This window comes from Capra hircus, chromosome 29, assembly GCF_001704415.2.
Source record: "Capra hircus breed San Clemente chromosome 29, ASM170441v1, whole genome shotgun sequence".
Lineage (NCBI taxonomy): Eukaryota > Metazoa > Chordata > Mammalia > Artiodactyla > Bovidae > Capra > Capra hircus.
In genome coordinates this window covers 16,768,795-16,782,674 of record NC_030836.1, presented here as the reverse complement: position 1 = coordinate 16,782,674, position 13,880 = coordinate 16,768,795, and the positions used below count along the sequence as shown (strand labels likewise).

The window sequence follows — 13,880 nt, the reverse complement described above, 5'->3', positions numbered from 1 at the left end:
TCTTGTCTCCGTGGATCTACAATATAGAGGCTGGCCATAGTGTTCTGCACATACAACGTGCACCCTTAAGCCTCTTTACTAGTCTCAGGGTGTTGTGGCCTCAGGCAAGCTCCATGACCTCCCTGAAACCCAGTTTTTTTCCTTAATAAGTTGGGACAAAAAAATCCCTTGTCCTTCTCTCCCAACTTCTGCATGGTGTCTAAGGCCCGTCTGCTCTGCCCTCCTTGAGGGCAGCACTGTGGTACAGAGAATGGGCTTCAAAGGTCAAATCCTGGCTCTGAGACTTACTACTGTGTAACCTTGGTCAGGTTACTTAAACTCCCTGGCCTCAGTTTCTCACATCTCTTACTGTGACTTATAAGAGTGTTCCTTACATAATTCTTATTTACGTGAAAAACACAGTATATGTCCTCAAAACTGGCAGAATACCTGATATATCATAAGTGCTTAATAAGAGGTGGGCTTCCCTGGTGGCTCAGATGGTAAAGAATCTGCCTCCCATGCGGAAGACCTGGGTTCAATCCCTGGCTTGGGAAGATCCCCTGCAGGAGGGAATGGCCCACTCCAGTATTCTTGCCTGCGGAGTCCCATGGACAGAGGAGCCTGGTGAACTACAGTCCACGGGGTCACAAAGAGTTGGATTCGACGGAGCAACTAAGCACAGCACAAGAGGCAGTTTCTCTTCCTGACCCTGGAACATGACTCCCCAAAGTGGGGGGCCAACCGTCCTGCGTGTGCTCACCAGAGATGTGGCGGAAAGGCCTCCCCTCACTCGGGCCGGGTCCTGGGTCCTGCCTCGTGCCTCCTGGCCCAGCTCCCAGGTCCAGCAGCTAACTGCCGAGCCAAGCACCTGTCTTCTCCCGCAGTCGGCTGGCCCCATCACACATTCTCGGGCTGCCCCTGTCAGACATTGCTTAAACACATAATTACAGCCCGAGCTGAGGGTTATTTGCATTCTGCTATTGATGTTCGCATGACAGATTCAGCTGCTGCATCCATAACTCTGCAGAAATGCTCCATTATTCAATCCCGGCGAGCAGGGACGCTGACCATTAAATCAGCCGGCACAATTGAAGGGCCGTGAAAAGTCATGGCTAATTTGAAATTTTATTAGCTCCTGCCTGCTCTTGTTTACCACCGGAGCAGTCCCTGGAAACCAGTCTTTCACCTCTTCATAAACACCCTGCTTCGTGGCACCTTGGAAGAGCGGTTTCCTGTTCTCTGGTCCTGGCTGGAAGCTTAGCCAGGAATGACTACTATCGGTTTTTGTATTAAATGACGATGATGATGATCACAGCTGCGCCCTACTGAGGGCCAGGCACTGTGCTAAATGCTTTCCAAGAAACGTTTGCAAGAAAAATGTCCGTGAATCTTCCCAGTTCTGTGAAGTAGCCACTGTCACCACCATAGCCCTCGTTTTTGACGGGAAGGAACCAGAGGTTCCAAGAGGTTAAGGTGACTTGGTCAAGATCACACAGTTGGTCAGTAAAGAAGCTGACTCGGAATCTGAACTCAGTTCTTTGTGAAATAGAAAAGGTTCTCTGTCCCTGAAGGGATGTAGGAACTATTTAAGTGGAAAACCCGACTTTATGAGTCTTGCTGTGCTCTTCCAGCGTGCTGGTGACCTCCACCACTGCACTCATCTCACTGTATTATAATTCTCGTGTTCTCTGTCTCCCTCCCCACACAGCAAGCTCTTAGAGACCAGGGCTGACTCATTTCAGGGTCCCCACCCACTGCCTTAGCTTCCAGCTTCATCCATGCCTCTGGAATCTGGGGTTTTCCATACCCCTTACTTCTTTCCTTTAGAAAAATGCCATCTTAAACAAAATTGCTGCTTCTTGTGGTGAGAGGGCCCTGGTGATGATCTAGTTGACTATTCGGGTAGAAATTTTAAAGTCTCTGTAAGGGCTCTGACCTTTAAGTTCACCTGTCTGTAACATGAACAGTCAGACCTTGCTCAGAGAGACGCTGGGAGGGTTAGGTGAGATCACGGGCATAGCACACTCAGCACGAAGACCAGCACCTGAGCAAGGGCTCGACAGACATGAGCTACTACCCGCCCCTGGCTGGGTGCTCCCCTTGAACAGGGATCCCAGTAACAGAGCTGCCCTCCCTACACCCGTGTTTCAGGGCAGCTCTTTCTGCAGATGGTCTGTCTGGCCTTGGAGAACTGAGTCAGAGAAACAGAGCCACAGCAACACGCCTACGAGTTAGGGAAGCAGAGGCCCCAGGGGACTTGAAGATTGAGGTTCTCCGAATGGGGACGTATCACACACCCTGCTCTTAGGAGAGACTCTGGGACTGTGGAGCTGTTTATTGTAGACCTCACAGCACAGAGTGATTAATGTCCAGCCAGGAATGCTGCCCGCCTACAGCTCCCTATGTGGAAGCTCCCTCATCATTCAATCGGCAAATATTTGCTGAGTTGTAAATGTGGGCTAAACCCTACTAATAGAGACCATCACAGCTAAATGAGATACATAACAATAGTTTTAAAATGAGTAGGGCCCACGAGATTCTCATCAGAGCCACAGTTTTTGAGACCGGCTTCCAAGCAAACCCTTCTCTGTATTTTCAAATGCAGCATATGGCAGCCTGCAGCAGAGTGTATAGCTGCTCACAGTAACCGAGACTCTTGTACGGTTTCAGCCTCTTCGGCATGGATGACAAATTTTAGAAAAGTCATAGTTAGAAGAAAAAGTATACTGTGGGGATAGAAAAGTAAATTTGGGGGTAGGTTAGAAACACAGCAATATATGGTTTTCAAGATTCTCAGGTTTTGGCTAAAGACATTTAGATTTTCCATGCACTTATCTCACTTAATTGTATGTTATACACACATTGGTTGACTTTTGTCCATGTTTGCTGCATTGCCTATTCTCCTTGAGAGACCCTTGTGATCATAACAGCAAAAGCAAAACTCCCAAACCCATCAGGAAAACAGAGAAGGTTTTCCTCTACTTCTTTCAAATTTTCAATAAAGCCCTCCTAAACCCTAAAACTCCAACTTGGGGGAAATTACACGTTTCCTCCAGAAATTCCCTTCACCCATATAGTTCTAAGGCCCCCTCTCTCTCCTTATCTGGTGGAAGTGAAGAAGGGCAGCTGAAGGGTCAGAGGCCGTTCAGGCTCCGGCCATTCAGCAATGCTGCACCCAGCTGTGGCCTCTGGTGGGAGAGAGGGGTGCAGGGAAGGGAGAAGGAAACAGCTAGAAAAAAGGCAGAATAGAGATTAAAAAGACAGGCAAGAAAAAAAAAGAAATGAATGGTAGGTTGAGAAAAAAAGAAAAAGGTGGCCACGTCTCCGGGGCACTAAATGAACTTTCCAGAGTAGTTCTTGTTCTCCTGACCCTTGAACATGAAGTCCCATGGTGATGAGATGCCACATGGTGACGAGATGCCACGTGGGGACGAGACGCCACCTGATGTGTGCAGCGAGGCTCTGCTAACACTTCCATGTACGTCCTGTGCCACCCCCTGGAGGATGACGGCTGCGCCATCTCCTCTTGCATTCCTCCTCAGTGCCCAGCCGGCCCATGGGTGTCCCTGACCTTGAGAAGGGCAAGTGGAGAGAAAGAATCCAGGCTAAGAAGCCTGAAGACAGGGTTCCTTCCCTGAGCCTGTCACTCTCCAGCCATGAGAACTTCAATGAAAAAAGCCTTGGTGTCCATCACCCTCTGCAGAGAGGGGTGCCACCTAGGAACTGGTGAAGAGTTGTGCCATCAGTCGGAGTCCTGACCACAGTGGCTCCCTGTTTGTGTTGTGATCTTCACAGCTGCCAGGGCGTGCTGCGGCCTCAGGCGACCAAGTCCCTCTCTGCTGTCAGTGTCCCCATCAGTTCTTGGGGGGAGCGGAGGGCAGCCCCCGGGGTTAACCCGCCTAACAGTCACTTTGTGGCCTTTCTATGCCACAGGCCCATCTACCCTGGTGGCCGCCTGCTGGAACGTTCACAGAAAGCGACAGGCGCTGAGGGCTCTGTAGAAGGTGGTGACGGAGCTGGCCTTCTCATCTTTACAAAGAGGACACTGGGATCAGGTTAGTTGATTTACCCCAAAACCACGCCGCTAGTGCAGTGGCAGCTGGGGCCCTGCTCTCTTCTCTGTCTCCAAATTCAGGCCCTACTCCACGGCCTGCATCTCTTTCTCCAGCATTTCTTGGACGTCCTGGCTCCCCCGTCCACAGAGGGCAGACGTGACTTGCTTCTTATCCCATATGCATATAGCACACTGCCCGATGCACCGTGAGCATGTTTGTTGAAAGAATGAAAACTTGAATAATGAATGAGTGAGGATCCCAAGTCAAACAGCTCCATCAGTTCCACTGGGCCCACCGAGGGCTACAGGGTGTGACGGAAGTCATCCCTGCCCCCGCACCCCCTCCACCCTAGGAAGAGCTTGCTCCTCTCCTTAGAAAGCAGGCACACAGGACAGGTCTGCTCTGATCCTTCAGCGTCTGCCACATGGCTGGCGGGCCCTGCCCTTGGCACTGGACAGACAGGAAGAAAACCATCACGCCTCCAAAGGACTCCCAAGTGTGGCGAGTCAGAGCAAGATAACCATGTGCAGGGGAAGAAGGAACTCTCAGCCCATATTGGGGTCCCCAATTGGGTGTGCTGTGGAAGCCCAAAGAGGGGACCCCAATATGGGCTGAGGGCTGGAATATTTCCTGGAAGACAGAATGCTTAAACTGAGACTAGAAGGATGGGCAAGAAGAAGTCGAAAGGAGAGCAGAGCTAGGGGCGGGTGTGGGCAATTCATGGCCTAGCAAACTCTTTTCATCAGAGTTGGTTGCTTGGTCCCTTAGCCTGATGGGCCTGTGGACCCCGTCTAACCAGTCCAGCCAGCTCTCTCTGCAGGCTTAACTCCTCCCCGGGCTCAGCAGCCCACCCGCCGACCTCATCTCGCGGCTGCCTGCAGTCTGGCCCCAGACGTGTTTTATGGCAGGCTGTGAGCAGCATCTGGGGAGGCCCCGGGGGGTGGAGGGTGGAATGTGCCTCCTCGTCTGTACACATCTGGGAGAAGTTTTTGTCATCTGCTGTAATAAATTCTGTGCATTCGGTGAAAAGGCTTGCAAAATCTTTATCTGCTCCTCAGAATGCAGGATTTTTAAAGGTCAATTTTTCTCTTGTCTCTTATCACAAGAAACGTGGTTTAGAGATAGTCTGAAGTGTGGCCAAACTCTATGGCTTTATGTGCCAACGATGGGAGATGAGGAGGAGAAGGGAGGACAGAGAGCTTTGTTCTCAGTTTTCCTGAAATTTCTCCCTCCAGGTTGCATCTATCAATGACCTGAATTGCAATCCATGATTGTTTTATGGGGCCAACAGAGTCTACAGAGATGAACACACTTTGAAGCTGCTTTAAGCTCCTTTATCACAAGGGGTATGGGTGCTTAAATTCCAGTGGATGTTTCCTTTCTTTGACTTCTTTTTAAGTATGGCTTCCATTTGCATCCTAGCTTTCCCACTGATTCACGGTGTGACTTTGGGAAAGCCCCATCAGCTCCGTGAGCCTCAGCTTCCCAGCCCCTTAGCGTCTGCCTTTCAAGTGCATCGCGAGGGGCTGGAGTTTATGGACACAGAATGTCCAGCCCAGCCCCTGGCCCTTAGAGATGCTCTCTAAATGATGGCTACTGTTTTCATTTATGTATATTTGAATTTTTTTTTCCTTCCAGCAGTAAGCATGTAGCAGTTTGGAATACAAATTTTAACTAAAAGATGAAAATGGTCAAGATATATTACGATATGGAAAAATACAGTCTAATCATAAGTCTAACCAGTAGACTGTAAAATTTTATAGAGAATATAATTCTAATTTTTAAAAGTGATTTATATATGAATATGTATTTATTTTATAATAAACATCACACTTCTGTGATTACAGGTGGAAAGGAGCAAGACAAAGAGAGATGACATTTGCAGGTGACGAGCTGAGGCTCAGAGAAGTTGAATAACTCACTCAAGGTTATACAGCCAGCAAATGGGGGAGCCAGGATTTGAATCCAGACCGTCTGGGTACAGATCCTGCTTCTAATCACTGTGGTATGTTGCTTCTCAGGCCCTTTAAATACACCCTCTGTAGTCCTCACAGTAACCCTGCAAGGCAGGCCTTGTTATTCTTATTTTATAGTCACTTAGCATCTTTGGTAAACTCCAGAAGGTAGTGGGGGACAGAGGAGCCTGGCCTGCTACAGTCCATGGAGTTGAAAAGAGTCGGACACAACATAGTGACTGAACAACAACAAGCATCTTTGGGCCACAGTTTTTCCATCTCTGAAATGGCACAAATGCCCCCTCGGACGGTCGGTGAGAATATGTGAGAAGGTGCATGGGACAGCGTGTCACAGGGGCCTTTCTGAAGGGCACGTAAGCATAGGGCACATCTTCTTTGTCAAATGTACCTCACCATGTGGTTCAGGGTCTCTGCTTGCCAGCCTGCCCTGCTGCTGCCCCTCACCAACCAGGGCTTGGAGTGAAATCTGGAGGCAGGTTAGATTGACTGGGCAGCCCTGACAGCGGATTAAGAGATTGGGAGTCACTAACTCACATTCAGGATCTGTTCTCTGCTTTAAAATCTAGACAACAACCATAAGCGAAAACAGAAGCAAACCAATAAAGCGAAACCCGACTCAGCCATACAGCGAAACACGTTTTCGGGGGTCTCAGTTAAAAACCCCTGCGACAGCTTTCTTCAGGAAGCTTGAAGCTCAAGTTTCATTTGTAAAGAACTGCGTTAAGCCTAGCAAATTGGGAAGGAAGAGACGCCAGGAGTTTTCAGATAACTTGCAGGGCCATGGTTAGGTTTATGATGGAATCGTGAGTCTGAGGTCCAGGCATCCTGGAAAGCTCTTGTGTGGCCAGCCCCCAGGGACTATACAGTTTCTGCCACCTTCCAGCTGTGTGACCTGAGCCAAATGCATCCCTTTGCTAAGCCCTAGCTTCCTCATCATAAGGACATAGTGAGGGTATCAGAATCAGACGCCCCCCAGTGTTGTTGGGTGGGTGCCCAGTTGCTTATATGAGCTATCACTGTCATCCTCTGGTCCCGCCTGTGGCACTGCTGTAGCCTGCTTAGATTGGACTAAGTTTTCACACTACACGTCTGGGAGGAAGATGAAACACCATGGGGCGGCGGTCCACGAGATCACACGGAATGGCTCAAGGGTCTCGGGTCCGAGTCCAGCCGTGTTACTGACTTTCTGTGCGACTCTGATGATTGTGACATCACCTCCCCGCTCCGGGCCCCAGCTTTCCTGTCTGCAACGGGCAGGGCAGTAGGAGGGAGCTCAAGTCTGTGTTCTCTGCCTCCTCTAGTCCTGTTACTTACAATAACCGCTGCGAATTCCTTCTCCAAGCCCCCGACGTCACATCAGCCAAAAGCAATCACTCAGCGAGACTCTAACACTTTTTTCCCTCCACCGTGGCTTATTTAGGGATTCCTGATGGCTCAGATGGTAAAGAGTCTGCCTGCTATGTGGGAGACCCGAGTTCGAGCCCTGGTTTGGGAAGATCCCCTGGAGAAAGAAATGGCAGCCCACTCCAGTACTCTTGCCTGGAAAATCCCATGGACGGAGGAGGCTGGCGGGCTACAGTCCATGGGGTCGCATAGTCAGACATGACTGAGTGACATCATTTTCACTTTCTGGCTTATTTATCTGGGATCCTGCTCTGTCCCACATCATGACTGAAATAAAGGTGCTCATTCATTCTGCCTCCATTAGATGTGTGAATAACGATTTCTTACAAATAACTGTGAGCTTCCTGAGGGAGAAGAGGCTGGGCCATGTTCGCTGGTCTTGATATCCTCTGAGAAAGGAGCCTGCGACCTGGGAGATAGCAGAAGCCCAACGACTGTGTGCTTGACCAAACCTCAGACAGCCAAGTGCTTACTCTGGCTCACCCCATGTTGCTGGGTAGAGCCTGCCCTGTTTCTCCCTCCACTAAAACTGCCCCTGTTTGGCCAAGACCCAGAGGGGCCAGGGAGGACAGTCTTGCCCCCTTCAGCACTTGGGGACAGCCTAACTCCTATAGTTGCTTCATCTGTGCCATCCTTCAAAGCCGGGAGGGGACCCCTTCCCCTTCCTCTTGGCTCCTCCAATGGGTAGAGAGCCCACCAAACTGAGAGGGTCCTGAGGTGGGCTGCCGCCTCATTTCACAGTTCAGAACCCAAGGTCAAGCTCCCTCAACAGTGTGGTGCCCCCAGCCCGTTGTCTTCCCAACCAGGATGATCCATGGATGTCTTCCTGGCTAGACTGGAAGCCCCATGGGACATCACAGTTCCCAGGAGGGTACCGGGCATTTGATAACATCAGCTGCATGAGGGATGCTCCTTTATCACTGCCATGATTCTACCCCATCTGTGACAGGTGCTGTTTCTCTTTCTCTCTCTCTCCAGACTGTGAACGTCACAAGGGTAGCGACTGTGTCTTACTTGTCTCTGAAGTCTCAGAACCCAGGAGAGGGCCCGATACAGAGGAGATGTTCAGTTAATGTTTGCTGAGTGAGTGACCTCAGGTTACAGTACTTGTGTGTGGCTTTGCTAGAAAGTATATAAGCGCTCACTCCAGTCCAAACATGCTCCGCAGATGGAAGAGGTATATTCTCCTGTACTTGGCGGTCTGTTGACTGTTTTTTCCCACTTCCTGCTGGTTCGCCTCCATGACAGCTGGAGAAGGCTCTGTTCCCCTGGGGTCTGGCTCAGCCCCATTTCCAATGATGAGAAGCCCTTCCAGGGCTGTGGGGCTCTGGGCTCCTGCGTCCCCACCTGCCCTGTCAGCCCTGGGGAGTCTGGGCCCTGGGAGGCTAGCTCTGCAGGACAGTGAACAGAGGGTACGTGGGCACTGTGCTTCATGCGATGGAGTAAACGGACCTTGTTTTATGACTTATTCTGGGATGTGCATTTTGGGGAGCTATACCTTCTCCTGGCACTTCTCAAGGACATCCAGTTCTTTTGCTGTGGATATTCAACAGCCCTCTGAAGGCTTTGGCCAACACCCTGGATTCCTGAAAAGGGAATGACTTCATGGTATGGCTCCTCTCCCTTTCTTTGCTAACTACATGAATGTCATTGCTGGTCATGGAACTGTGTCTACACAGGCAAAGTGAAGGGGGCAGTTAGGGGGATAATCAGGTTGACATCTCCTTCTTATGAAGATCAAACATGACTGTCCTTTATCTTCCCGGAAGGCGGGGCTACACGGTGCCCTTGCTCTGCTTGTAATGTTTTCTCCAAATGGAAAGCTCTCTCCTTTCCAATAAAGCTTGCCTACTCAACTATGGCCTTCTTGATGAACATTTTACTACCCCCACGATAGTCAATATGGAACTCTGCACCAGCCTGTCTCACTGTCCGTTAGCACTTCACTTTGGTCTTTCTCCCTCATTTGAGTTCCTGCAGTGTGGGGACAGGACTTCTGTGGCCTGTCCCAGGCCTGTGCCTGGCCCCCTAACAGGGAACTCTGGATATTTATGCAGCAGAAGAATTAATGAGCTTTGCACGTTTCAGGTTAAAGGACATTTCAGTCCTGTGAGGTCTCAGGAGGAGAGCATGGACCTGCTGTCTCTGCCTGCCTACCGTGGCCCAACCCCACAGGCTCCCTGTGGAAAATTACTCCACGGGGCCAAGGACTGGATGCATTGGGCTTGGCCTCCTCCTGGATTCAGGCAGCAGATATAAGGTCTGAAAGCTGGGGGCTCGGACAAAGACCAGTGGTCTGAAACAGCCCAGAGCAGCTGGAGCCAACTTGAGGCAAGTGAACCAGAATAATCACGACAACACACACTGGCCTTTCAGTCCTCATGCTGCTCTGCGATTGTTGAACTGCACTAAGTAGAAGCTTCCCAAATGTTGGGATGCTGAGTTTCTGGCCTTGGATTTTCAGTTTTAGACCAGAAAGTCCCTTGGCATAAACATAGAAGCTGCATAAACACATCTTTTTGATGAGGTCAACTGTTAGGCCATCATTCAAAAAGGAGGGCTAAATGTTCCGATCTTTTTTTTTTTTCCGAATATCTTTTTATTCTATTAACCCCCTGAGATTGGTAGAGGCACAAAGAATCATCCCATTTTCCAAGTAGGAAACTAAAGCACATTGTGGTTGTATTTATCCATGTTTCACACAACAGATAGACAAAGGTTAATCCTAGGACTAAGATAAAGACTGGAAGGGCTCTGATGATCCGAGGGCCTCATTTTATAAGTAGGGAGTGTGAGGCCCACTGACTCGAGTAGCTTGCTTAGCGACACACAGAGGGCCAAAGACAGAACTGGGATTAGAACCCTGGCCTATTTATTCTCAGCTAATACATGTTCCACAAGAGTAGGCCTCTCTTCCTCAGGGTTCTGACTGCCTAGCACTTGAAAAAAAAAAAAAAGCCAACAGCAAAGATGAATTCTACTACAAACCCACAGGGACAGAAGGTGTGGGGGCAAAGGTGGCCTCCAGGACTCTTGGTGAGCGTTATCACCAGAACCAGAGGAGAAGGGACCTCGACCAAAGGTAACTCAACCACCCTCCCCTTGGAGAAGCATCCTTTCTGGCACTTTCTGTGCTACAGAATTGGGGTAGCCTCTTCTTGTCCATTTCCAGTGGGGGAATCTCATAACTTTGCTAGGCAACTCACTCCATTAATGCATTATGAGAAAATTCCTTCATTCATATGCCTTCTCCTCTGCACTTGCTGTCAGATGGCAATGGATTTTGTTTGCATCAGTTAAGTTTAATTAATTCCAATGGAACAACAAGGATACGTGCTTATTCCGTAGATGACAGTTGCTGTCTTATGACTACCCTGAGGGCCCCCTGGACTGGACAGCTGGTGGGTTGGTGGCCTATTCACTCAGTAATGCCCGCCCTCCACTCTGCGTCTCCCACTGCCCTGGAGACGCACGGGGCCCTTGGGTGCCAGAGCCCTACCTCCATCGTTGTCTTTGCTGTCGCCGCAGGCGGTTTCCATGGACGTGTCACAGCCAGCTCCTCTCCAGCCCAGCTGGCAGACGCAATGCCACCCGTTCAGGTCCAAGGTACATCTGCCGTTGCTGTTGCACAGGCCAGGGCAACCCTCTGCAAGGCAAAGCAACCAGAGTCAGGGGCTGATCAACCACGGGCACAGACTGTGCTCACACACACTCACACTTGACCTGTCAGCTCACAGGGGACCGTCACAGTCGTCAGCACACGGATGCCCTCGGTGCCTGGGGGTGCCTATCATTAGAACTGCCCCTTACATTTAAGGCTACTGAGACTCAGAGGCTCAGACCACACGGTTACCACGTGGCACTGTCAGGAGGTGGCGGGGCTAGGTCTGAAGCCCACACCTTCTGTACCCAAAACCCTCCCTTTCCAAAGTGATCAGGAGTCTAGAGCCAGAGTCAATGGCTGTGGACTTATCCAAATCTGGCCGGTGGAGCTTTGGGGCTGATTCTTCACTCCTTGCTCACTCTTGCCGGTTGTTCCTGCCTCTGCTCTGTTTGAAACAAACGAATGATCATCTCTGCGTTTACTCCTCTTGTCCCCTCAGCACACCTGGGTCTCATTCGAAAGGGCTGTACTTTTCTCAGGCCTTGGGACTAGGTCCATCGTATGGGACCTTGGGCTTTGCATTTGTTCTGTCCGATTTCCTCCTGAACAATTGTCTTTGCTTTAGGAAGAGTCCTGGGGTCTTTTTCTTCCCATCTGATCCTCAGCCACTCAGAGCAGCCTGGACGACTGCCACAGAGCGGCTAACGAGGGCTGTCTGGGAAGGCCAGTGCAGGTGCGGGCAGGCCACTCTCCCCTAATTGCGTTCATCTGTACATCTGTCTGCCTGCCTGTCATTTATTAGGCACCTTCTCTGGGCTAGCCCTGGAGGTGCAGACATGCATAAGGCCTAGCTCTTATTCTTGAGCATGCAGCCTATCAAAGGAGACAGATTTGTATGAGCAAAATATTTCACTGCTAAGTGCCCTGAGGGAGATGTATGAAATATGGCGGCAACCAAACATGGGAGTGGCCATCTGTCTGCGAGGGCGGGGATGATTTAATCAGGGAGGGTCAGGCAATATTTAGACTCTGCCTGAGTTCTGCTTTGACTAGATCATAAGGTGGGAGTTGTTATTATTCCAGGAAGCTTGCAGGTTTTTGCTTACCACCTTTTCAAGAATCTGTTAAGTTACATGCTTCATTCCTGCTTCTATTTTGCTGCTTGGTTTTCATCAAGTCCTCATTTTTAACAAATCTGCCAACTCCTTTCTTAGAGGGGCCATCAAAAAACACCTCACCAGGATGCCTTCCATAGCTTCTTTCTGGCCCTGCTCAGTCTCAGGGGAAGGTATGGATGTGAAAGCACTCTGCCATCTATAAAACTTGTTTTATTATTAACAGCAACAAACTGGTACAAATACAGCTATGAACTGAATTTTCTATCATGAAATAACTGAAAACTGACTCCTTACTCTTAAGTGAAGCAAGTATGGATACGGCTGTCTGGTACGAGGCCTAGGCCAAGGTAGGCACTCACTAAATGGTAGATCAATTAGAATCTAAAACTGTAGTGTTTCAAGGCCTTTTTATCCTTGACTGGTATTACAAAGTAGAAGAAAAGAACATGTTCATTTAGACTTGAGATGTTCAACATAGCCACCAGTCAATCTGGCCACTGTGTTTTCCATTCAAAGGAAGAAACATTTATTGAGTGTGTACTCCCAGCCCAGGAGGGAGTCCCACAGAAACTCTGAAGCAAATATAGACCATGGGGGTCACTGCCTGGCAGAAGCCTGTTGGGAGAAGCAGGACGACACCAGCAGGGTCACCCAGAAGGATTCGAGACAGCAGCTGAGAAGCACAGGAGCAGTGCAATGACGCGCAGGCATTCTGTCTCAGAAGCTGACCTCAGCCACTCCTGATCTAAGCACCTACAAGCTCCCTCCCTCCTTTCTCCAATTAGTCCCATTTAAAGTTTTCTCCATCCAGCCGAGACGTGCTTTAAATTAAGCCTCATATGTTGAAATTAGTCTCGGAGGAACAAGGGTCCAATTGTTAAGGATAGTAGTAGACTGCTTTCTCTTGCTCCAAGGTGTAGCCTTGTGTAAGACGCAAAGAATTTCTCTTGAATGAGAGCACAAGCTTGGGAGTCATACCAAAGGCTGGTTCTGTCATCCAGTGGCTGTAAGACCCAAGCACCTTATTTAATTCCTTTGAGCCTCAGTGCACTTATAAAATGGGGTTGTTGGGAGGATTAAATAAGATAATGTATGCATGGCGCACAAAGCCTGACATACAGCTTGAACACAGTATCTGAGTCTTCTCCATGTCATGACTTTCTCTCTAGGTTGAGTAGAGGGACGGTCACATCATAAGTTGTATCCATGACCCCAGATAGCGGCCATAGAAAGGCAAAAAGAAAACTGAGGCAATTACCTAGATCAACGTCAGCAAAGTATTTTTAAAAAGTCCAGCTACTGAAAACTGCGCCTTGTGAGCCATACGGTCTTCTTGGCTCCGTCATTACCAAATTCTGCCATTATAGCTTGAAAGGAGCCACATACAATTTGTAAACCAATGGGCATGGCTGTGTTCCAACAAAACATTATTTATAAAAACGGGATGAGCCAGATTTGGTCTGCCAAACCCTGATTTAGATGCTTCAGGACGGTGAAGACAACGACAGCTGCCGTAAACTGAAGGTTTACTATGGCTTACCACTGTGCTAGGCATTCTACACACACTCTTTCCAAAACTAAGTAACTTTTGGTTATATTTTTCAGATCCTGATGGTCTAAGAAAGTGTCAGTTCCACACCATTTCATCCTAAATTTTTAATAAAAACCAAACCTCATGATAGAATGTGGACTTTGGAACGGGACAGAACGGTTCAAACCCCAGTGCCACGATCTTCCTTGG

The 13,880-nt window shown here is 49.3% G+C and overlaps 1 protein-coding gene across 1 annotated transcript in view; it reads right to left on the bottom strand.

Annotated features, from left to right (window-relative positions):
• Positions 1–13,880, bottom strand: part of TENM4 (teneurin transmembrane protein 4) — a 682,188-nt gene that overhangs the window by 103,157 nt on the left and 565,151 nt on the right. Inside the window, exon 16 of the mRNA XM_018043333.1 lies at positions 10,917–11,063. Within this exon, the coding sequence (XP_017898822.1) occupies positions 10,917–11,063 (147 nt within the window). The remainder of the gene's footprint in view (positions 1–10,916; positions 11,064–13,880) is intronic.